General features: G+C 37.7%; 4 protein-coding genes across 4 annotated transcripts; all 4 read right to left on the bottom strand.

Annotated features, from left to right (window-relative positions):
- Positions 1-237: 237 nt before the first annotated feature.
- LOC146524040 (uncharacterized) lies at positions 238-1,373 on the bottom strand. The gene is made up of 3 exons (XM_085134914.1): positions 1,316-1,373; positions 868-1,227; positions 238-679 (listed from the first exon to the last, which is right to left on the bottom strand). Exons 1-3 carry the CDS (start codon positions 1,371-1,373, stop codon positions 486-488), a joined length of 612 nt encoding a protein of 203 aa, XP_084991040.1. The 3' UTR covers positions 238-485.
- Positions 1,374-3,470: 2,097 nt separating this feature from the next.
- LOC146524039 (uncharacterized) lies at positions 3,471-6,216 on the bottom strand. Its single transcript, XM_085134900.1, has 6 exons — positions 6,206-6,216; positions 5,539-5,924; positions 5,101-5,460; positions 4,663-4,779; positions 4,366-4,406; positions 3,471-4,273 (listed from the first exon to the last, which is right to left on the bottom strand). The coding sequence occupies exons 1-6, from the start codon at positions 6,214-6,216 to the stop codon at positions 4,157-4,159; spliced, it is 1,032 nt and encodes a 343-aa protein (XP_084991026.1). The 3' UTR covers positions 3,471-4,156.
- A 2,520-nt stretch (positions 6,217-8,736) lies between these two features.
- LOC146524038 (uncharacterized) lies at positions 8,737-11,660 on the bottom strand. The gene is made up of 6 exons (XM_085134888.1): positions 11,654-11,660; positions 11,084-11,530; positions 10,540-10,872; positions 10,333-10,458; positions 10,008-10,063; positions 8,737-9,916 (listed from the first exon to the last, which is right to left on the bottom strand). The coding sequence occupies exons 1-6, from the start codon at positions 11,658-11,660 to the stop codon at positions 9,791-9,793; spliced, it is 1,095 nt and encodes a 364-aa protein (XP_084991014.1). The 3' UTR covers positions 8,737-9,790.
- A 5,831-nt stretch (positions 11,661-17,491) lies between these two features.
- Positions 17,492-23,525, bottom strand: LOC146524037 (uncharacterized). The gene is made up of 7 exons (XM_085134876.1): positions 23,482-23,525; positions 22,834-23,054; positions 19,250-19,315; positions 18,517-18,894; positions 18,278-18,409; positions 18,108-18,145; positions 17,492-18,003 (listed from the first exon to the last, which is right to left on the bottom strand). The coding sequence occupies exons 1-7, from the start codon at positions 23,523-23,525 to the stop codon at positions 17,878-17,880; spliced, it is 1,005 nt and encodes a 334-aa protein (XP_084991002.1). The 3' UTR covers positions 17,492-17,877.
- Between the last annotated feature and the right edge of the window lie 1,893 nt (positions 23,526-25,418).

The following is a 25,418-nucleotide window of genomic DNA, read 5'->3' as shown; positions in this document are numbered from 1 at the left end:
TTGTGCATCTGATATAGCATTTTCTTCTCCTAAGAACAAGATAAATAATAAAGACAAATACGAAATATTTTCAGAACTTAATATTTATTGACTAATGAAGGCTACAAAAAATCATGATGGAGGCCTCAGTATTGCAAGAATTATTTATGATGTGTACAATGGTTACAGTAGTTCTTGTAATGTGATTATCTATATATAATAAATATATATTTAGTATTTCCATCATTTAAGCCCATATGGAAAAGATCTTATAACGTTTGTATCTGACTTGTGTGAAACTTGTATGAAAAGCATACAAGAGTGAAAACAGATATAAGATCCCTTGAAAAATTATATAAATGAAACTTGAATGTTTTGGATACTTACTAAAAAAATATATGAAAGTAATGAGAAAGTGGCCACTTTCATGAGTAAATCATATAAGCCTGATATGATTCACTATATGAAGTAGGCCACATCTTATGCAAGTCTTTTACAAGTTTTTACTATTTCTTTTCCATATGGGAGTATAACTGAAATACACTTAGCCTTTCAAATATTTGTAGTTTCTTACATTTCTTACCTTTAAATTGTTGACCTGCTGTTCGGTTGCACATGAGGAAAACATTTCCAATGACAGAAATGCCCAAACAAACAATTAATACTCCCAGGTGAATAAATGCTGATTTTGTGGATGACTCTGCAAAAAACAAAGAAAATGAATTCTGAAAAAAACAAACATTATCATTGCCGATATTATTGGTTGTATAACTAAAGAATTGGACAGTAATGTCACGTAATAACACATACAATTACTAATAATTCTGACTGGCTGTTTAAAACTGAAACTCACATTTTCTCTGATTAATTTATAAATCATAACGTTACCTTGAATAACCAGTGTAGTTCCACTTCCCAATAATATCTCCCCACATGTGGCCACAGCACAGTAGTAAGTCCCAGCATCAGAGGAGCTGACGTTCTTAGAGAAGTGATAAACACATGTCTTCTGATGGTCAGATCTTTCATCACATATATTACTTTTATTTCTGTCAGTGTAGATGATGTTTGGAAGAGATTTATCTGATCCCTCTCTGACCCAGAGAATATTGAGATCTCCTGGACACGTCTTGATGTCAGAGTCAGAGAAGACTGAACACTGGAGCGTCATTGTGTCTCCTGGACGGACTGGATTTGATTCTATCAGCAACTGACTGACTGCAAAGTTTGATGTCCTCTGAGCTTTTCCTGTGTAATACACATTTTTCCAAACATGCATAGAAAAATTTTCAGTTTCTAAAAGTAGGTTGGCTTATTACCTTTTACTAACAAATACGTCCCACTCCATGTAGTTCCAATCCATTCTGTGTTTGTACAATGATAGTGACCCTCATCCTCTTGAACTGTCTCCAAAATGATCAGCCTGCTAAAATTTGCATCATTATTTATCCGAAATCTTGAGCTCGAAAATCCAGGACTAAAATCAGCTTTAGACTGAATCAGAGTAACTATTAATTTAAGAGTATCCCCGACGCTCTGCTTGTACCATTTGAGTCCCCTAATGCTGAGCTCTTTGGGAATAGCACATGTTAAGGTTGCTGGTTCATCAAGCTGAACAGTTTCAACTGGAACCAGAGAATCTGAATTAAGGAAAAGAGATGGAAAAGTAAAACATTTTTTTTCTGAAATAAGAGAAAACAGAAAAAATAAACTTTTTTTGCTGTGGTAACTTTCTATTGTAAAGCTGGTTTAGTCTGTGCAAATGTATTTGACATATAAATTCTTAACTGAGAACATTTTTAGACAATTTTTTAAAAAGGCACTTACATCCTTTGTGAAGACAAAATAATGTAATCCATAGGACAAGCATTTTGACAGTGTTTCTTGTTGGGGACCTTACTGGTATTTTAGTGAGTGAAGGCGGTGAGATGTATTCAGATGACAAAATGTATCTGATTGGCTGAGAGAATAGATTCAAACGTACACTTAAAGTACCTCCTCCTGCGCTTTGTAACACCACCTCTCTTTCATGTTCTATTGCAATTTTCCAGATTATTCAGTTTTTACTTTTGACTACTTTTGAACGCTGTTTATTTGATGTTTATTCTTGTTCTTGGATCTGATGTAAAAAAAATACCTCAAACATTTCACACTCTGCATTTCAGAGGAAATGTGCAGGTTGGGTATTTTATAGTTCAGAGGTCATAACACCCCGAAGTGCTGAAGAGCAGGGTGAACCAATGTTTCTTGGCCTAAGGAGATGGTTTAAGCTCTTATAAAAAATAATAAACAATTGGTAATTTTTGTAGCGAATTTAATTAGCATTAATGAGATATGTCAAGAGACGTCTCACTCGATAACCCCACGGTGGAGCTAGAGGTAAATCCAGAATGATGCTGAGCATAAGCTACAGGATTTTAGCAAGATTTTCTTTTTTAAATTAGAATATGCATGTTTTCTTTGCATCAGCTGGCTTGACAAAACCTATGAACCCAATAATGGGTATTATAATGAGATAATATCAACTCTTTATTGGTCAAGACAGCCTTTTTTCCTGACCTATTAAAAACATCCCATCTATTTCATGAGCTGAGATGATGAACAGGTAATGCAGACCAATGGATGATTCGTTTAAAAATATATTTCAACTCATGGAGAGAAAGAGAAATATTAAAATAGTAAATATATATCAGTAAATCTCAATTTTTCACTCAGTGTATTGTCAATACCTGCTGTTCATTTTTAGGTGAGTAATTGGTCAGTAAGACAAGGAAGTGTCTTACTGAATCCCAGATTAATACCGGATCTCCGAACCACCTCTGCTGTCTCCTTATGATGGAGAAATGTTCTAGGATTGAGTTCTGATATGCTCTGGGAGCTCTTTTCTGCTCTCTATATCTGTGATCTAACCGTTTTAGTCATTACCCAAAATTTGTGCCAATAAATAAAGGCCAAGATTTTAGATAGGCCAGAATCCACAGTTTTGCTTTCATGGCCAGCTCTCTAATTACCAAAAACTACTAACACAGGGTCACTGCAGGATCATCTGATCACTGCAGATGCTTCCCGTACTACTCCCCTACTGCTGAACTCTTTATTAGGTAAACTGTGAGATCATAATGATATTATGAGCGATGCTGTTACTTGCATAATCTACAACATCACACAAACAGGAACACAATAACAGGCAAACACAATTGTTTCATACAGAGAAACCCCAACTATAATAAGACCCCCTTTGAGTAAACCCTTCTGCGACAGTGGGAAGGAAAAACTTGCTTTTAAACACACCTTACATTTTATTTTTTAATTTAATAGGTGTTCCACACTCAGCCTCATCTAAAAGTTTAGTCTCCATATGTGCTTAATTATATGTACATTAGAGACCATGTACCTGCCTAAACATAAATATAGCGCATAATAACAACTTGTACAAATTAATATCCAAATTAATGAGCTAAACATACTTACCCGTACCAGTTAAGCACTGCTCTACTCAAATGGTTGAAGAATTACAGTAATTTGATCAGGAAATTGCACGCTACACATGTCTTCTTGGTCCAGGAATGTAATTACTGTGCCCTTGATTTGTGGTCGTGATCACTACTTTTAAGACAGTTTGATGTTCATTTTGTAAATTATTTAGGTTGTGGTTGCTACATGCATGCAGTGTCTCAGTCAGATTTAACCATCATTTGTTACACTCAGTTAAAAAAATCAAACAAAGAAGCCAAAAAAACAAGTAAAGAAGACACAAAAACTGAACTGGAGGCTTTACCCTACAAACCAATGGTTCCATTTCATCACTGCAGTGGATGTTCATGACTCCATGTATCTGCTAAACCTGTCCACTTTGTATACTGAATACTGAAATGATTGTTTTTGTTCTTTTAGGGTTCTTTTTTGCCTGCATTGTCTTACTTTAAACATAAAAGACACTTTTGAGGCAAATGTATATTTATTTATTCCAGAAAGCAAGACTACAAAACAGTTCATACAATTAAAACTCAAGAATGCCAGAAATGCAACACAACCAAGTTTAAGGTTTTGGCAGTCCAAGTATTTTCAGCAAGATTGAAAATTAACTGTCAACCTTTAAATATTAATAAAAAACAAACAAAAACAAGATGTCAGGATCAATTTTAATTTCAGGAGATGCTAAACATCGTTATTAACATCAGCATTTAACATGAGAGTAGACACTGTCTTCAGCACACTCGCGCTTCCTTCTTCCTCTTGTTTTTCTTTCAGAGAAATTCAGCGCAGCGTAGTTTAGTTCTTCATCAACGACAGTCTGTGTGGTAACATAAAACATGTTATCTATGAAGTGGCATTTAACACTTTCTGACATATTTGAAGTGAATAACACTAATTTTCATCACTTACTGGTTGGCATGAGGTGTCAGTTGCTATAGCACTTTCTTTTCCTAAGGATAAACAAAATAATAAAAATATATATATTAGTGAAATTAACTTAATATTGCATGTCCCTGAGAACGTTTTGTCATTGATAAAAATCTCACTTAAAGAAATAAGTTATTTGCAGAACTTAAGCACTGCTCGGGCCTTTTACAGAATATTTTACATGATTCTGTATATAAAATGGATCAGTCTTTTCATCATTTGAATACAATTTGCACAAGTTTCATCTTTTAAATATTTTCAGTTTCTCGTAACACTTACTTTGAAGTTTTTTACATACTCTCCGGTTGCAGATGAGGAACACGTTTCCAATGACAGAAATTGCCAAAAATACTGTTAATATTGTCAGCTGAATAAATGCTGACTGTGTGGGTAACACTACAAAAAACAAACAGAAAAAATATTTTCAGCCAATTTTCAGAACACAAAGGGAACAAATAAACACTAACTATTAACAGAGAATATAAACAAAACATACAAAGAATAAACTAATAATGAAAAATTTTAAATATATACAATAAACACATCTCCTAAGTGTCAAAAATTAACAAAACATTAACAAATATTTACACATTACATTATCAACATATTTGGCATATAACTTCCACTACTCAACAGCAAAGTCACCCAATAAAGACATTGCTGTGAACGTTCACAAAAAAATGGTAATAGTTAATTATGATTGATTGATAGAGCTACCTTGGATATCTAGTTTAGCTCCACTTCCAAATAATATCTCCCCACATGTGGCCACAGCACAGTAGTAAGTCCCAGCATCAGAGGAGCTGACGTTCTTAGAGAAGCGATAAACACATGTCTTCTGATGGTCAGATCTTTCATCACATATATTACTTCTGTTTCTGTCAGTGTAGATGATGTTTGGAAGAGATTTATCTGATCCATCTCTGAACCAGAGAACATTCAGACCTCCTGGACACGTCTTGTTGTCAGAGTCAGAAAAGACTGAACACTGGAGCGTCATTGTGTCTCCTGGACGGACTGGATTTGATTCTATCAGCAACTGACTGACTGTATAGTTTGATGTCCTCTGAGTGTTTCCTGTGCAATTACAAAGACATCCTTCAAAACATGCTTGGACAAATTTTCAAAGTTTGTAAAGGTAGGTTGGCTTATTACCTTTTACTAACAAATACGTCCCACTCCACGTAGTTCCAATCCATTCTGTGTTTGCACAGTGATAGAGTCCCTCATCCTCTTGAACTGTCTTTAAAATGGTCAAGCTGGTAAAATTCTTACCATCGTATACTCCAAATCTTAAGCTCGAAAATCCAGGACCGTAAACAGCTTTAGACTTATACAGTGTAACTATTAATTTAAGAGTATCCCCGACACTCTGCTTGTACCAGTTGACTCCTCTAACGCTGAGCTCTTTGGGAATAGCACATGTTAAGGTTGCTGGTTCACCAAGATGAACAGTTTTAACTGGAACCAGAGAATCTGAATTAAAGAAAAGAGATGGAAAAGTAAAACATTTCTTGACATGGTAACTGTCAATCGCAAATCTATTGGTGTGTAAATTGTTAACAGATAAAATTTTAGACAAAATAAAATTAAAAAAAAAACACTTACATCCTTCATGAAGACAAAACAATGTAACCCAGAAGACGATCATCCTGACACTGCTTCTTGTCGTGGACCTTACTGGTATTTCAGTGAGTGAACGAGGTGAGATGATTGATTCAGGTCAGATGGAAAATTGTTTCTGATTGGTTAAGCCAGAATACATTCAGATGTACACTTCCTGTCACATTTAACTCCTCCGGTGCTTTGTAAAATGTATTACCTCTCTTTCATCTTCTATTGCAATTCATTGTTCAATTTTTACTTTTCACTCAATTTATGTCAATAAAAAAGATATTATATTGGCTCTTATGTTACTAATACTTCAAATACATCATAATTTGCATTTCAGCATCAGAACTCTACATTTTGTCTCCTGTAGAGCTCAAAAGCATCTTGAACCAATGCCCCTTACCCAAAGAAGATCAGAATGAATTAATATGGGTATTTTTATGTAGCAAATTTAATCAGCATTAATGAGATATGTTAATAGAAATCACACATGTCAACTCCATCGTGGAGCCAGAGGTAAATCCAGAATGATGGCGAACTACAAAATTTTAGCCATGATTTGCTTTCTAATTAGAAATAGACATTCTTTCTTTGCATCCGCTAGCTTGGCAAAACCTAAAATCCCAATCAGGGATAATGGGTATATAGTTAATGGTTAAGACAAACCTTCTTTATCTGACTTGTTGAAAAATTTGATGCATCGTTTTAAAATCTGAGTCACAGTGAAATGAAAGATTGAAATTTTGTTTTAAGATCTCTAAATACAAAGAAAAGAGAAATGCCATTTAAGCAGAGTGTGTAATATCTCACCGCTAGATGTCAATAGACTGCAGTGAATTCAATGTTGTTTTCTTACTCCTATGATTTCAAGTGCATAATCAAAGCTCCAGTGGCCACAATAGGACTAACGCATTTTAGTGAGGCAATAAAGATCAAACTTTTAAACTGTTCTCCATAACACCCACACTTGGTAGCCCCCCTTTAGGCGTGGTGGCCCGCAATTGCCCCTGCCGACCTACATAAGGGGAATTGGGGTTGTTGTGAGTTAGTTTTGTGGTGCGGCTGACAGCCGAGAGCTGGAGCCAGAATAAATAAAATTGCTCTAACACCGAGTCTGTGGTCCCGCCGTGTCACAGTTACGCCACATTGGTGCTGAAATCCACGAGGCAGACGGCAGGCTTGTTATAGTCTATGTTATAGGCATTCGAATGCTGAGGTGGGGGGACTGATTGAACTATTTGGCTGAAATCACTGAATCATGTGATGAAACCATCATGATAATATTGCACTACTGTAGTACTATGTATACCAGAGGCGGGTAGTAACAAGTTACATTTACTTGAGTAAGTTTTTGAAAAAAAAATTACTTTTAAAGTACATTTTTTGCACGCTACTTTTTACTTTTACTTGAGTAGATTTGTGAAGAAGAAACTGTACTTTTACTCCGCTACATTTGCAAAATTCGATTTGTTACTTTTTAAAAAAATAATTAGTTTAACACATTAGATAACATGCCGCCAGTTTCCGGTAACCTTTTTACCAATCAGATGTGGTCATGCAGTGCATGACCAGTTTGAAACTTTGGCGGGCAGAGCGGCCCAAGCGTTTCAAAGTAGCGGACACACGGAAAGAAGAAACACATGAAAACATGGCAGCTAGAGCTGAAGAGGATGAACACCCTCAGACTCATATACTAAGAATGTTTTGCTTAAAAGCAGCACAAAAGAACAGCTATGTCTTCAGTGTCTGTGTCTTCAGTGAGAGCCAAAACAAACCAACTTGTATGTTGTATGTTCAAAATTAATAACACGGATAAGACATCGTCTCCAGAATGATTCCATACAAATGTCAGGACTGAACCAGGGCTTTGTAATAGTCTTCTTTGCGGATGTGAATCCAGCGAACAACATTTTGCATTGTATTTGTTTTAAGGAGATTTCAGAGGTATCATTAAGGAGACAAAGACCAGGATTGGGAATATAAAAAACTTCCATCACCTCAGATAAAACAGAGTTCACAAAGACCCAAAAATTGGAACACAACAGGACAGTCCCAAAACATGTGTAAAAACGTACCTGGTGACGAGTCCAACAATATACTTTTAATGTTAGTACAATATACTATCATGTTAGTACAATATACATAATGAGAGATGTATATAAATATTTTATTGTTCAAACGTGAAAGGTATATTGTTAGAACAATAAACTTTTCACGTTATAACGTGATATAGCTCTATTTTTCTTTTGCCTGGGTGGCAGCTCTATGCTTCTGTACTCGGATGAGCTCTCCTCATCCTACAAGTTGTGCCTCCATCTCTTGGGTCCAGATCACACGCTGCACTGCCGTGCTGCTCCACCTTTTCTCTTTCATTTCTGTGTTTGTGCGTATGCAGTGTGAGAGGCTGCGTTGAGGGACGACAGGATTTCAAACAGGTTTGATTATCTTGCGACCATACGATTGATGATTGGGAGCTGGTTGTGAGGTGTTAACTGCTCGTTACCCCATGATGCACAAACGATTAAGGCAAAACTCGGGCCGATCCCCAAAATGGTTGTGCGATTGAAAAATCATCTCAAAATGGGCCAAAAAGCGTACAGTGTATGGCCAGCTTTTGGAGGCTAGCTCCAAACAAACATCTGCAGCTTGGCAGTGTAAACAGCACTATAATGACCAGACCTAATTCTTTTGAAAACCATACATCTTTCCATAGGTCTCAACTTCATCAGACATCACAGATGCAGAGCTGGGTGAGGCCAGCGCAAACAGCAGCCTAACCGACGAAGATGATGGATCCATGGGGTCAGGAAAGCCAGAAGCAGGGGAGCTGGAGAGGTACCTTTCATGTCCATTCACTGGAGGTGTGGATCTGTTGCATGGCTTTCCTCACATCAGCTGCCGATCAAAGTCAATACAGCTCTTCCTGCATCTGGAGCTTGTGAAGGACTTCTTAGTCATGCAGGACTTTCACAGAAAGAACCTTGAGACAGCAAACTGCTGCTGAAGCTGAACCATCACCTCACTGAGTGAAGAAATGGCACATTTTTGCTAAACATGCAGAAATACATGCACACCCATACAATTTATGGTAAACTGAGCTGCCTTGTATGAACATATGTTGAAGATGCCTCGTTCTAATGTTTTCTCTGAGGCTGCTGTGGCATTTGGAGCAACAATGAATATAAAGTTTACAGCATATCTTGTCACTGGAAATTGTTTGCACTGTTTATATATTTATATTATTTACTGTAGGTATTGGTGAAAAAAGCTTTATGTTGTGAAAAACTGAAAATCTGAAAATAAGAATTGTTGTGCCTTATTTTGTTGATGTTTTTACATATCTGTTGAAAATACTAAAATTTGTATATTTATTTATTTTTGTTTGTCTGATAGCATTTATTTAAAAAATAAATTGGACATTTCAAACAGTTACTCACTACTTGAGTAGTCTTTTCGCAAAGTACTTTTTTACTCTTACTTGAGTAACTTTTTTGACGACTACTTTTCACTTTTACTTGAGTAATAATATTTTAAAGTAATGGTACTCTTACTTGAGTACAATTTTTGGATACTCGACCCACCTCTCGTGTATACTATGTATGTAATACAATGTATTACTATTCATTTAATTTGATTCATCATATTACAAATAAATAACCTGGAAAGCAAGAACAGGAAAACACAACAGGTACAATGAATGTAAAGCATCATGTTTTTAGTAAAATGACTAACAAATTCTTTGTATTTGTTTATTTTCAATATAAAAGATCAGTACTACAACCCAACCGACACACTTTCACATTCTGCATTTTACTTGAGAGTACACACTTTCTTCAGTTTCCAGTTCACCCTTCTTCTTCTTTCCTCTTGTCGTTTTCCTTCCAGAGAATTGCAGTGCAGCATAGTTCAGTTCACCTTCAATCTATGCGAAATAATAAAATTCTTATAATTACATCAAGTTGTTAGAAATCATTTTAGTAAAGTAAAAAATATGATGCCACATTATTACTTACACTGTCATCCACAGCTCGGCTCAAGTCATCTCGCCTTGCTTGTGACGAGCTGTTTTCTGTGCATAACGGTGATGAAAGCGGAATATTATCTACTTGATTTTTATTTTTTAAAATTAGGTTTCTAACCTGGCTAAGTCAATAATAACTTATTGACCTTGATGGAGTCACATATAATGAGATGTGCATGATGTCAGCAATATTAATAATATAAATGTATAGAAAGATATGTAAATTTACTTTTACTAATCCTATTTCTTTGAAAGTTACTTTTAATGTTAAGAAGAGTGACATTATTATGATTTTTCATTTATTTTAAACGACTTACTTTTAATTTGTACACATGCTGCTCCTGGAGTTCGACCACAGATGAAAATAACATTAAGAATCAGAGAAATAACCAAGCAGATTATTGCTATCACCAGTGCAATAAATGCAGAACCTGCTGTTTGCACTGCAAAACAAAGAAAACATCTTAGGAGTGATTCTAAAAGAGATTAATATTTATCTGATATGATATATTTCATAGTCATACCCATTTCTTGTTTAGTTCCATTTCCAAATAATATCAGCCCACATGTGGCCACAGCACAATAGTAAGTCGCAGCGTTAGAGGAGCTGACATTTTTAGAAGAGCGAAAAACACAGCTCCGCTGAGCCTCGGTGTTTTTCTCACATTCATGATGTTTGTTTCCTTCAGTGTAAATGATATCAGGATGAGATCCTTCTCTGAACCAGAACACGTGGGGACCTCCTGGACATGTCTTATTTTCAGCGTCAGAAAATAGTGAACAGTGAAGAGTCACTGAATTTCCTGCATGGACTGTCTTCTCCTGAACAACAGTGTAGTTTGCTGTCTGGGTGTTTCCTGTTTAATATAAATGTGTTGACAAATGTGACAATAAAGCACCTTTAAAACAATCTTAAAACAATCATTAAGATCACTGCAAACATCTTAAATATAAATTGAAAGTTTAGTAGGTTTTCCAAAAAGGCTTATTGACATTTTAATTGTTTTTTTTTTTTCACATTTACATGAGACAGTTTTAGGTACTGAGAAAAAAAAATCCCATTATTACCTTTTACTAACAAATATGTTCCGCTCCATGTAGTATCTTGGAGCCACTCTGTAAACCCACAGTGATAGATTCCCTCGTCGTCTTGATTTGTTCTCAGAATCGTCAGGTTGCTGACATTTTCATCATAATTAGCTTTCCATCTTGAGTTATCAAATGCAGGTGCAAACTTAGGTGTTGCCGATTCTTTCAGTGTCCAGATAATTTTCAGTGTGTCACCAGCTCTCTGATGGTACCAGTTGATATCTCTACGGCCGGTCTCAATTTTGGGCAGAACACATGTAAAGGTGACAGGTCCCCCAAGTTGAGCTGTAGTTATTGGAATGAGTGCAGCTAAATTGAAACAAAAATAAAATATAAAACAGTCAATAACAATAAAAAAAAACTGAAAAAAGAAATGTAAGACCAACCTACATATATGGAAAAAACACTTGATAGAATAAGAAAGCACTTACATACTCGATGAAGAAGAATCAGGGTAACCCAGAACAAAAACATTTTGACAGTGTCCTCTGTTAGGGATCTAATAAGTATTTCATTGAGTGTGTAGGAGGTGGAGGAGGTAACATGGACCCTCCATGTCATACTGTCACATACATCTGATTGGTTATCACAAAACATAGACTCAGAAGGCCACTTCCTGTGACAATGATCTTGCACAACAAGTCCTCAAACTAAGCTGATGCATCGCCCATTTCTTCCTATTATTGGAAACAATTCATTAAAATGCTCCTGAATTGCCAGATTGAGCAAAAATGTTTACTTTAGAAAGTGAATGTAGGATGGTGGCACAAACATGTATAACTACACCAGAGATGGGAGTTTGAGTCTTTGAAACAAATTTTATGCTTTAAACACATTTTACAAAGTTCCACTTTCTAGGTCATTAGATGTTCCACATCCTGCACCATCTCAAAGCAAAGACCCAATGTGTATTTACAATGGCATGAGAGGGCATTAACTTAGCAGCCTAAGCAAAGAGGTCCAGACCTCCCTCTCCCCAGCCACCTCCTCCAGCTTATTCGGGGGAACACCAAGGCGTTCCCAGGCCAGCCGAGAGATATAATCTCTCCAGCGTGTCCTGGGTCTGCCCCGGGGCCTCCTCCCGGTGGGACATGCCCGGAACACCTCACCCAGGAGGTGCCCAGGAAGCATCCTTGTCAGATGCCCGAACCACCTCAACTGGCTCCTTTCGATGTGGAGCAGCAGCGGCTCTACTCTGAGCCCCTCCAGGATGGCCGAACTTCTCACCCTATCTCTATACTACATTTGCAAAGATAAATAAAATAAATTATACTTGCATGTAAGTCTAAATGCTTTAACATTTTAGGAAACATAAAGTTACAAATGTAACTTTTGTGAATTTAGCTTGGTTTTTGCTGTGTCACATTTGTACTAAATTTGTCTGAATTTTTTTGTTGAAAGAAGTTTTAACTTTTCAACCGATGATTAAAAAAAAATCACGTTTCAACTTCCTCTCAGCCAGTCTTATATTTTCAGTTCTTCCAGCTTCTTATAGTTCTTTAACTGTCACGTGTCTGTACCATCAGAGTCTGGCTTTGCACTTTTGTGTATCAACCTGGATTCTGTGATACATTGGACTCTGGAAACTGTGGGTTTTATGAAAAAAAGGGAACCTCAATTCAGAAGAGCCTGACTGGTATAAGTCACAAATGCACATCTCAGAACTGATAACCCATAAACTGGACAGAAAATGGGGGAACACCAAAGCGTTTCCAGGCCAGCCGAGAGTTATAATCTTTCCAGCATGTCCCCCGGGACCTCCTCCCGATGGGACATGGGACATGCCCAGAACTCAGCTCTCAGCTCTCTCTTCACTACAACAGACCAGTACAGCGTCCGCATGATGGCAGCCACAGCACCAATCTGTCTGTCCATCTCCGACTCCCTTCTCCCGTCACTCGTGAACAAGTCCCCCGGGACCTCCTCCCGATGGGACATGCCCAGAACACCTCACCTAGGAGGCGCCCAGGAGGCATCCTTGTCAGATGCCCGAACCACCTTAACTGGCTCCTTTTGATGTGGAGGAGCAGCGGCTCTACTCTGAGCCCCTCCCGGATGGCTGAACTTCTCACCCTATTTCTAAGGGGGAGGCCAGCCACCCTTCGGAGGAAGCCCATTTCCGCTGCTTGTATCCGCGATCTCATTCTTTTACTACCCACAGCTCGTGACGATGGGTGACGGTAGGGAGGGTAAATTGAGAGCTTCGCTTTTACTCTCAGCTCTCTCTTCACTACAACAGACCAGTACAGCGTCCGCATGATGGCAGCCACAGCACCAATCTGTCTGTCCATCTCCGACTCCCTTCTCCCGTCACTCGTGAACAAGACCCCAAGATGCTTAAACTCCTCCACTTGGGGCAAGAACTCATCCCCAACCCGGAGTGAGCACTCCACCCTTTTCCGGCTGAGGACCATGGCCTCAGATTTGGAGGTGCTGATTCTCATTCCTTCACGCTCAGCTGCAAACCGTTCCAAGGTGAGCTGGAGGCCATCACCCGATGAAGCCATCATCACATCATCCAGAAAAGCAGAGATGAGATTCTGAGACCACCCAGGTGAAAGCCTTCTGCCGCTTGGCTGCGTCTAGAAATTCTGTCCATAAAAACCAAACCATTTGTGTGGTTGTCAAACTTCACATAATCCATCCTTGTGATGACTTTTATGGCAAGTAATCAGAGTACTATAGAGTACAAGGGTGGGGCACCTGCAGGTCAGCCATTGCTGTACTGATGTGCAGAATGAACTGTAGGTAAAATCAGGCTGTTCCTTGGTGCACGCCTATGATAATGGGGAAAGCCAGCAAGATCCCCACAGGAAATTTTACTGATTGGTAAAATAATTGTACTCACAGATATTTAGTCATAGCTGAAATTGTCAACACCCAGGGATTTTTCTAGAAAATGCACCTTTTCTGCCAGAAAATCGTTACAATTACAAATGTCTTCGTATATACACTTTTATTTCTTTTATGTGCAGTCAACACAAAAACAGACAAAAAAAGTTTCACACACAAACTAAAAAACTGGGCTGGACAAACTTATGGGCACCCTCAACTTAATATTTGGTTGGGTGCTCTTTGGAAAAAAAATAACTGCAATCAATCACTTCCAATAACCATCAACAAGCTCCATGTCTCAACTGGAATTTTCGACCATTCTTTTTTGCAAACTACTCAAGGTCTCTCAGATTTGAAGGGTGCCTTCTCCCAACAGCAAGTTTAAGATCTCGCCACACTGTAAAATCTAATATTGTGTTTAACCTCCTAGGACCTGGCGTCCACATATGTGGACATCACATTTTGGGTTATTTAGACCAAAATACTCAATTTTGCTCTATAATGGCTTGATATCCACTTACGAGGACATTATACTGCTACTGTTCTATTGAAATTCTAAACGAATATCCTCATATATGGCTCTTATTTTTCTTAAAAACAATAAAAATCTGGTAATTCTTTGTTTTTACATTCATCGGGCCCCAATGTGACCAAATATCAAAGAGAAATTAAAAATGCATGCTGTGGAAAAGTTTGGGTCTTAGGAGGTTAATTAAAAATATTAAATAGGCTGAACTCAGTTTTTATCCATTTGTTATTAGAACTAGATTTAAATAAGTTACCAGTACTTTTTATGCAAGAAGAAACAGAAAAACCAAGTAACCTGCCTGATTTTGTTTAAACAATTATTGCACACTTTCTGTAAATCCAATAAACTTCATTTCACTTCTCAAAAATCACTGTGTGTGTCTCCTATGATATATTTAACTGACATTTTTTATTGTAACAACCAATCATTTACACAGGAAAATAATGACTATTAACAAGGTTGCCCAAACGTTTGCATCCCACTGTAGCTGCTTTGTTTCTGTTTCACTCTCTGCTTTATTAACAGGAAGTTGGTCTTGCAGTACTTTTTTTTATCTACTTCAAAGAGGTAAGTGGAATAAAACTATATAATGTTGTAATAATATGTATAACTGAACAGCTTATAAGAGCTGTGGAACAGGAAGGAACAAGTGCACATCACACTGTGACAGTTTTTCCTTTTCTGTGGTTTTTCTTAGCTGCTGGCAGAAGAGGGGAGGTGCTAATCATTTATCCCTTCCTGGTATCCATGGCAATGTCTTCAAATGTTTGCTATATTATTAACCATACTTCTGAACTCTTATTTTCCTACACACCTCACTTGTATAGTTGGTGATAGTTGGTTGTAAATGCTTGTTGCTTAAAATCACAAAAATAAACAATATTTGTGCTCTGCGTGGCGTTAAAGTAAAACTAAATCATTTTGGTTTGTCTATATAAAAAGAGTGTTGTAGCTGCTTTGTCATTCATATCCTGTTAAAGGGCACAGTGAGCTCTGTTCTCAGTAAACAGCTTCAGTGGTTGGTCAAGGAGTGGAGAAATGGCCCACCAAAGCCTTTGTCTGTCAGTGTAGTTGTTGCATGTGGCTTTGCTTGTTTTGTTTTTTTGTCAAGAGAACAATGCAGAGGGCCTTTAGAAAGTGTTTTTAGATAGATAATAAATGTTATTCATTTGATTTTATATTTTTAAACATTTCTGACATTAACTTTTTTAACCACATTAAATATCAAACTCAAAAATATCTCATGTGTGCAAAGTTGTGGTGGACCAAACACATTCGTCTGCCAGGAGCGTCACCCTGTTACTGCAACACTGCCACTTCATTAGGTACACTTGTTCACTCTAGCTGCGCTCCGAAATAAATTTGTCCTGCAGACTTAGGCAGCCAGGGATCTGATCACCAACCTATTGATGATTAGATCTCCTGACTACAACCACCTCTAACAATTCCCACTTTGTTATAAGGCTTTTGGATGGTGGCGTCAGAATTTGTCTTTAAAAAACAAGCGTGGCTCCATCCTGCCTTGTATCATTGGTTCTGGTTGTTGGTGGTTGTGTAATGTTGTGAAGCATATTTTCTTAGAACTCCTAGTTGTGTGGATGCTGTAATCAGGGAGCCCTTAACTACTTCCACAGTTTTTATCCGATTTTCGCCATTCAAACTTTAAAAAATTCTGCTATTTCTGCTAATGCTATGACTTTTGGTGCTCATAACTTCTATACTTTTTGAGATATTGAAATTTTTTTTGCAATATTTTAGCCCATTTCTGCGATATTATCAGTGGCGTCACTGACTTTCCTTGCCGGGTTGACCTGTGTTTTAGCTCAGTGAGATGAGCATCCGTTCTCAGACTGGGAGGCCAGGGTTCAAATCCCGCTTATGGCAACATTTCTTTCAGTTAACAGTCAAACTTTTTTAACTCTTTTCAACACAAATTTCAGCTTTTTCAGCTGTTTTCAGCAAAAACTCTTTTGAGCAGAAATTCTGCTGATTCATCTCTTTTCAGCGCAACTTTCTGCTTCTTTACCTCTTATCAGCACAATTCTCAGCCGCTTCTGCTCATTTCAGCAGAATTGTCAGTCTCTCCACCTCTTCTTTGTGAAAATGACTTTGGCTCAGTGAGATGAATAGCTGCCTTGAGACCAGGAGGGCCAGGTTCAAATCCTGCTCACGGCAACCTTTTTTTTTCATCACTTTTCAGCAAAAAATTTCTGCTTCTTCACCTGTTTTCAGCAGAATTTTCAGTTTCTTCACCACCATACAACTTTTTGCAACTTTTCAACTTTTTCAGCTTTTTTCAGCAGACATCTTCAGCGTTAAGGCATCCACACAGCATTTTCGCAGGAAATGCAATTTTTTTTCTAGTAATAATTGAGCATTGCTTAAACACCACACAGCCTACTTAAATATTGTTGCTGATCATGTCCATCTCTTTATGACCAGCATATCCATTTTATGATGGATGCTTCTGGCAGAATAATCTGCTATATTCAAACAATCTCAAACCCGTCTCTTGAAACTGTCAATGAGTTTACTGTGTGGTCGTGACTGTCACCAGATCTTAATCCAATGAGTACCTGTGGGATGGATATGGATGTACAGCTAACAACTCCAGGAACTGCTTCATGCTGTCATGTTAATAAGCACCAACGTCTATGAGGAAGGCCTGTAACAGCATCTATACGGGGTAATAAATAATAACTGAAATAAAGACAGTTTGGAAAGCAACTTAGTGCTAGTAAGGTGTAACTATTTAAACTATTTAAGTCCTATTAAGTTTGTGTTTCTCTTACGTTGTCTCTAACTGGACATGATGCCAAAAATATAAAGGCTGTTCTCACAACAATTGTATTTCTTTAGCATCAGTTATTGCAGTGATATATCTCATGTGCTCTCTATACTATGACAAAAAAAAGCACATGAGAATTAGTAAAACTGCTAAGATTTATGTTAAGATCTACGGCTCTACGACTTCCACTATCGGCCGTGCTTAAAGCTGTGGTTGAGAGGAAGTCACTTAACAGTCTGCTCTACATCTTCAATAATATATCAAAATAAAATCAAAGAGATTAAAAGTGTGCTTTTTCAAGAGAGAGCGTGAGAGAGAGAATGAAAAACATGGAGGACAATGTGGAAATGACCAGAAGGAGCGTAGTTTTATTATTATTCATTTTATTATTAAAATTACTGAGTTTTCTGAGATTAAAACTAAATTAAAATCACAATACTAAATACAAGGCAAAAACTGCATATTACACAATAGATTGTTATAATATACTGTTCAAATATTACATGAGCCTTTTCAGAAGTGCAACAGAGGCCCTGTGGTGTTTATGGTGCTACATTGTCCCACATATTTTCAGCTCGGGTTCTAATGATTAGCAGTTTCCACAGGTGAATCATTGATCTGCTACAAATCTCTCACACCAGTGTAGACTGTCTCATCCTCTGCTTTCCTGGAACTCATTTGCTCCACTTTGTCAGTTTTTCTCCAGGTGAAAGTTGTTGATGAATAAACCACTGAATCTTCAACTGTCTGTAGAAAAATCGAACATTTATCAACACTAAAGGTCTTGACTATAAAATATTAGAAGTATTTACCTATTAATTCCCCCATTACTTTTCTGACATACACCCTACCTGCTGACTTTGCTCTTCACCACTGACTGTTCCAACATCTGTTTGAAACACAGAAATTTTAGCTGAAAGATGCTTTAGGCTGACTGAAACAAACCAATGATATGAAACGTGACGTTAGCTTTTGCTAAATACCTTTAGATCTGACTGACAAAAGGAGAAAGTTTTATTACCTTTGCAACAATTACATGTTTTCTTCTTGATGGTATAAATGAGGTAGGCGATAACAACCAGACTTGTAACCAAAACAGCACATAACAGAAAGATGGCTGTATTGGCCTTCTGCAAATTCCATGTGGTGAGTTCTAGAAAAATACATGCACCATGGAATATAAATTTTGGTATCATTAAAAATGATATCAATGATTAATAATCTATTCTAAATAATAAATAATAAAATTTTAAAATTTACCTTTAACATCCAGTCTTATTCCATTCCCAAAAATGATCTGTCCACACGTGGCCACAGCGCAGTAGTACGACCCAGCATCAGAGGAGCTGATGTTCTTGGAGAAGCTGTAGACACATTTCTGTGTGGAGGAAGCTTCTTGAATCTTCTCACATTTATCACTGTTTTCATTTGGATAAATTACATTAGGATGAGATTTATCAGATCTAACATTGAACCAAAACACACTGTGATTTCGAGGACATGTTTTCTCCTCGGAGTTAGAGAGAACTGAACACTGCAGAGTCACTGGGTTTCCTGGATGGACATGACCAGAAGGAAACACTTGAATGGTATCATTGATAGTTGGTTCTAGTCCTGGAAAATATAAAAGAAGAAATAATTAACATGTTCTACCCACTTTTTAACTAACAAAAAAAGAAAAACTAAAATTCACGTAAAAAAAAAAAAACCCCAAAGTAATTCAATTCACCTTTAATCCTCAGAAATGTTCCCTTTAAAAATGTCATAGCAAGCAGCTTAACTTTTATGCAGTAGTAAAGACCAGTATCACTTTGATTAACTTCAGTAATTTCCAGAATAAATGTTCCAGGTTCTTGTTTTGTCGTAATATGAGGAGTCTTGTTAACACCAACATAATCAAAGGCAAATGTTCCTCCCAAGAATTCAGGCCAGCTTCCAGAAACAATCCTGATCCAATACAAGGTTGCTTCATATTCAGATGCTGGGCGCGCACATGTCAGAGTCGCATTTTCTCCAACACCAATAGTCTTTGTTCCAAAGAACAGATCATCTGTGCATCCTGAAGATAAAATGAAGCAGAGGAGTTAACAATAAATTTCTGGAGTTAAATTGGAAAAAAAAGCTGACTCTAAACTTACGACAAACTTTGAAGCTCAATAGTGTGCAAAATATGATCAGCATTTTCTGATTTAATCCACTTCTAGTTCATTTCCATTTAAGCATACTATAGCAAGGGGTATCTTAATATAATCACATTAAATGGGAGGGAACAATTTCAGAACAATCCGATTGGCTGTTCGTCATGTTGGTGCTTTGCTGTACTACCACAGTGGAAATAATAGCAACCATCTTTCCGGTGTAAACAACTGAAACAACACCAACAGCACAGTTTTCTTTATGGTGGGTTTCTGTAACTCACACAAAGTGAACATGAGAGATGATATGGTGACTAAAACATTATAAAACTGCCTGTAAATTTCAAAAATACTAATATGGTTAAGCTGTGTACCATAGATCACCTTTATTAACTTTGATAACATAAGTTAGAGACCGTAGTGTTCTCAGCTTCCAAAATTTACTTTAAGTTTGAGCCGTGATTGTCATTAATCTTAAAGCTATGAAACTACTACTTATGGTACTTTTACATTTATCATAATTTTATTATTTATCATTTTCAGGACTTCAGGACTTAAGTAATGCAAAATAAGTCATAGAAATAATTGTCAAAAACACTGGATTACATATTTTCAAAAAAACATCTCAAATGCCAATTATGCTCATTTCTTTCATAAATTACATCCACATACGTTTATATTTGAATGCAATTAAGTTGTGTGTGAATGGATTACCAATGATGACCAGTTTAATTCCACTTTAATTTAATAATAATAATAATAATAATAATAATAATAATAATAATAATAATAATAATAATAATAATTCCACACATGTAGTGCCCATGCTACAGTATTGCTTCATGCTGTTGTTAAACCCATATGCTCAATCACAATGAGAAATGGCAAGAAACAGTGGTGGTGGATGGTCGTTATTTGATGAACATAAGTTACTCATGCGGGCAGCATGGTGGCACGGTGGTTAGCACTGTTGCCGCACAGCAAGAAGGTCCTGAGTTCAATTCCAACATCAGGCCGGGGTCTTTCTGTGTGGAGTTTGTATGTTCTCCCCGTGTTTGCGTGGGTTCTCTCCGGGTACTCCGGCTTCCTCCCACCGTCCAAAGACATGCAGCTTGTGGGGATAGGTTAATTGGATAATCCAAATTGTCACTAGGTGTGAATGTGCGACTGAATGTGAGTGCGAATGGTTGTCTGTCCCTGTGTGTTGGCCCTGCGACAGACTGGCGACCTGTCCAGGGTGTACCCCGCCTCTCGCCCCATGACAGCTGGGATAGGCTCCAGCACCCCCCGCGACCCTGAAAAGGATAAGCGGAAGCAAATGGATGGATGAAGTTACTCATGCATGTATAATTCAAATTTATGGATATGAATGAGACTTTATCATTAAACAAAATTGACATGCTGTTTCATGAGGTGCATAAAGGCTGAAAACAGGTCAATTTTGCCCATTAATGTTAAGTGGTTTCCAAAAAAAGAGAGAGTTTCATAATATATCATGCATAATTTACCTTTAACAGTGAGAAATCAATGTTATTTTTGTGAAAGAAAAATGATAGCATGCTTTAAATGGTACTAAAGGTGCATAAATGCTAAAACAATGGTCATCTTAACAAGTTGCTAGGTAAATGGCCTGTAAATGGTCTGTACTTATTATAGCGCTTTACTAGTCCCTAAGGACCCCAAAGCGCTTTACACATCCAGTCACCCACCCATTCACACATACATCTACACACTGGTGATGGCAGCTACATTGTAGCCACAGCCACCCTGGGGCGCACTTACAGAGGCGGTAGTTGCTAGGCAACATAATGATAATTTCTGATATAGTTAGGAATCTTCATGGGCAAAAGATGTACCACATTGTGAAGTTTAATTGCTGAACTCTGGTCTGAGAGAAGTTGCTTACCACTTACCCAGTTCGCTTTGATAAAAATACAAATAATTATTTGATCTTTGGCACAAACAGTTCAGTCAATTAGCTCCCTGTAATTTTCTGAGACAATCCAGTGGTCACATCTTCTATGTACACATAGTCATATGTATATTGACTGCTACAAACACAAAAGGTAATAACTTACAATTATAGATTGTGACTTTTTCATGCCTTACATCTTTTTTCTTTTGCATGTTCTCACAACAGTACTTGCACCGGAAACTCACAACGATACCAATAAACAGGAGCGCTGATGAAACACTTCTGTGTTTGAGAGTTCAAACAAGGCCATGAATACAAAGAGGTTGTTCATCTCATCTCTGTTTGAGTCTCAAGTAACTGATCTTGTACCACTGGTGGAAGGTTGAATACAACTGTATAATTAATATGAATAATTATTTCAAAACAAGCTGCCAAAGGGTATGTGAGAAAGGGAAATACACAGAGACCTGCTCAGTCATGCTGTGATCACTCTTAATCACATGTCACTGTGGGCAATGGGGGAAGGTGTTCATCATTCACTTGTCTTAACTTTGTGTTTCCTTTTCTTTCTTTTAGAAATTGACTTTTAATTGGTTGCCAAACTGTAAACTATACAGTAAGTTTGGCAGCTATAGAGATCATTGCAGTGTGTTTAACCCAGAGCTGTAACAGACATCCATCCAGTTTAAATCAATTATCAATTAAAAATAAAACTAACATCACGTTTGGACACACAGTTGAATGTGTTTTTTAAACAATGTTCCAATAAACACGTACAGCTGAAATGATCTATTCCAACTGTTCAACTCAAACTGGCCTACTGAAGTGCAGCTCTTCTCTCACTTCATGTCTTGTGAAAGATCACACTGAGATCTGCTCTGAGTAAACAACTTCAGTAGTCAAAGAGCACAGAAACAGTCTGTCAGTGTAGCTGCTGACTGTGTATCTGCTCATTGTTCTCTCAGAGCTGAACAATATTTAAATGGAAGATATCAGATAGTTGCATTATTATAGAATAGAATAAATACAATAGAATAGCCCTTTATTGTCATTGTTAATGTACAACAAAATTGTGTGTGCAACTGTGCAAGAATAAAATATAAATAGTAAGCTGGCAGGAATGAATAACAAACGGGAGAAATACAATCAAGAGGAATATATACAAAACAAGAAAGGCACAGAATAGACAGCAGGTTGCAAAGTGCTTGGAGGTAGTGCAAAGGACTAAAGGCTTTGTGTGAATGGCCTGAATGATGAGGTTACTTAGACCATGGCTCAGATTGGTCAGGTGGGTGGGAAGGGGTGTATATGTGGAGGGAGGATGGGGTGGGTCGGGTGGATAGTGTTTGGTGGGTCTGAATGTTTGTAAATCTGCAGGTGTGGGACCTGATTGACCTTAGATGCCTACCAAAAGGCACTAAGTCAAACAGGTGGTGAAGGATCACCTGTGATGGCTCAGGTTGCCCGGAGACAGATCTGAACGTGTCCTCCAGGGAGGCCAGTTCTCTTTTGAGCGGCGTTAATTACCTTCTGCCAGGCTTCCTGGTCTCAGTTGTTGCCCTGTGTACCAAGCACCCAGGCAGAGGGAGAGCACGCTCTCCACCAGCGACTTCTGGGCCAGGATATTCAGGACAGGGAGGATGAGCAGCTGCTGCTGGGCCTTCTTAATTAGAGCTTTGGTTGTTGTGGGTCCAGGTGAAATAATTGGAGATGTGGTTGGATTGGTGTACAACACGTAGAGGAGGGGGCTGAGAACAGAGCCGTGTGGTTATCCGGTGCTGAGTAACAGTGGGGTAAGAGATGTGGGGGCCTGGGAGTCTGACTGATTGAGACCAGTGAGTAGGAAATCTTGGTGGTAAGGAAGTCTGGGATTAAAGTGTTGAATGCTGAGCTGTCATCCATGAAGAGCATCCTTAGCTCTTCGTGTTCTCCAGATGGCTCAGCGATCTGTGAAGGGTGATGCAGACAGTGACAGCATCCTCTGTGGGCCCATTTGCTCTGTAAGCAAACTGGTGGGGGTCGAGGGAGGGGGCTAGGAAGGCTCTGATGTGCTGAGCTGTATCCGTTTAAAACATTTCATAACTAATCTTCTCCAGACTTCATGTTTGTAGAGGGAGAGTGGGTTGAGTTGAAAGTGTGTGTGTGTGTGTGTTGGATGCTTGGATGAATGTCTACACCTGATAGGGCTGGTTGTCTGTGAGGAAGCCCTCGATGCTCATCTCGTAGGCCTCATATAGTTAATTTAAAAAATGCATCACACTTAAGTTGACAGTCAAAAACCTGCACTATTTGTGTATGTTGCTCTGTCCATCACCATTACTCAGACTGTGAGAAAAATGTTTTAAGAAATTCACAAAAGTTGACACTCCGGACTTTTAGGAGGAGAACGCTACTCTTAGTCGAGTGTAACTACTGGCAAGGACGACAACAAAAAAGCCAATGTAATGTAATGTAAATCATTTTTCTCCTGGTTTACCGTTAATATTTAACTGTAAAATAGTTTTTAATAAACAAGTGTATAGGAATTTCTTTCACCTAGATATTAATGACATTATTTATTGTATTAACATGTCTGACACTCATACTGTAAGACAAATGGTAGGGGGTGTAGCAAGGATGTTGGGGGGAAAACAGGAACTCCAGAGGACCAGTCTTTTGTCTCTTGAGGACTCTGGGAAGTAGCAAGGGAGTGTGAACCTTAAGGTGTGAAACAGCTGTGTACTGCCTTTGTTCCTGGAGAAGGTATTTAACTGAGAGCCATGCTAGGCTCAGTGAGACTCTGCTGACCCTGCCCCGTGGTCATGCAGGGGCTTCACAAGCTTGTTTGTATGTTGTCTGTGTGTGCATGGATTAAAGAATGTTAGCTACCGCTCACCGCTCGTCTGCAGGCTTTATTTAAGTGGAAAACTTCCACAACACAAGACAATGTGTTATTTATTTCAAAGCAGCTTACATTGACTGAGAGGTTTCCAAAATGCAAACTTCATAGCTAATTAACATCAAAAATAACATCTATATCAACTTAACCACAATCAATATTAAGTAAAATCTTAATAATTAGTGAGTTGAATTTTGTGTTTAATATGGCTTTAATATCATTGCATAACAGTATGTTTGTCTGTTAAGAAAGAATAGAAGCTAATCACTAATTTCTAATCTGAAGAAGCAAATTAGGAAAGACTTTTTTTTCATGGACATGTAACCCCTATAGACATGGTTACTAGTATTTTCTTGTTTTTTCCTGGTATTATTATTTCCGACACCCTTGAACACACTTGATTTTCCGTAGTTCAGTGAATGCAACAAAAGCACGTTGCTGCATTAAGCTAGGCAAAACGGAGCAAGACACCCGAGAGCAATTAACAAGCTACACAGTGAGTCTTTCGGTATAAAATAAGTGTTATAAAGTATTTTTAACAGTCTCTAACTTAAAGTTATGTACTTTTCAGAGGCCTTTATGTGTTTTTACTCTCGACCAAAACCAGGCAGGAGCGTGTGTTTGTTTCTTGGAACTCCGGTGAGTTACTAGAGATGATAAGTTAGCAGGAAAACTTATGCTAATTTTACATGTGGTAAACACTGCAACAGTGCGAAGTCTGTATTGTCTAAAAAAGCTAAAACCAGTCGGAGTACTTGAATTGTGTGTGAAATGGAGTGTCATATTTTATTTTATTGTCTATTTGATTGGGCATCTTCACAAATGCGCAAAACTAACGCAGGATGCACTTTTCTTTTAGCCATAAATGTTGTCCAGTGCTTTTTCTGCACTTTTCATTTCAGTTATAGGTTAATACATGTAAATAAGTTATTTAAAACTAGTTACGTTACAAACATTTCATGATGTGATTACATATGCCTTAAAAAGGGGTATATAAATACAATTGATTGTAATGCTGTAAAGCAATACAAATGGAATTCATAGAAACAGAACAATGTTAAAACAACAGTGTACTTGATTTTGAAAATTTTATGAGATCTCATTTTATTTAGAAAAACTGTTAAGAACTATTTTGTTTATTGCTCTGTACTGTATGTGCAGACTGTTTTTTTTTTTTGTGATCCTGGATCTGAAGTGGTTCTGGATATGGATGGCGAGCCAGACCCTGTGACAA

This window comes from Neolamprologus multifasciatus, chromosome 2 (genome assembly GCF_963576455.1).
Source record: "Neolamprologus multifasciatus chromosome 2, fNeoMul1.2, whole genome shotgun sequence".
Lineage (NCBI taxonomy): Eukaryota > Metazoa > Chordata > Actinopteri > Cichliformes > Cichlidae > Neolamprologus > Neolamprologus multifasciatus.
This window is presented reverse-complemented; position numbering and strand designations above follow the sequence as displayed.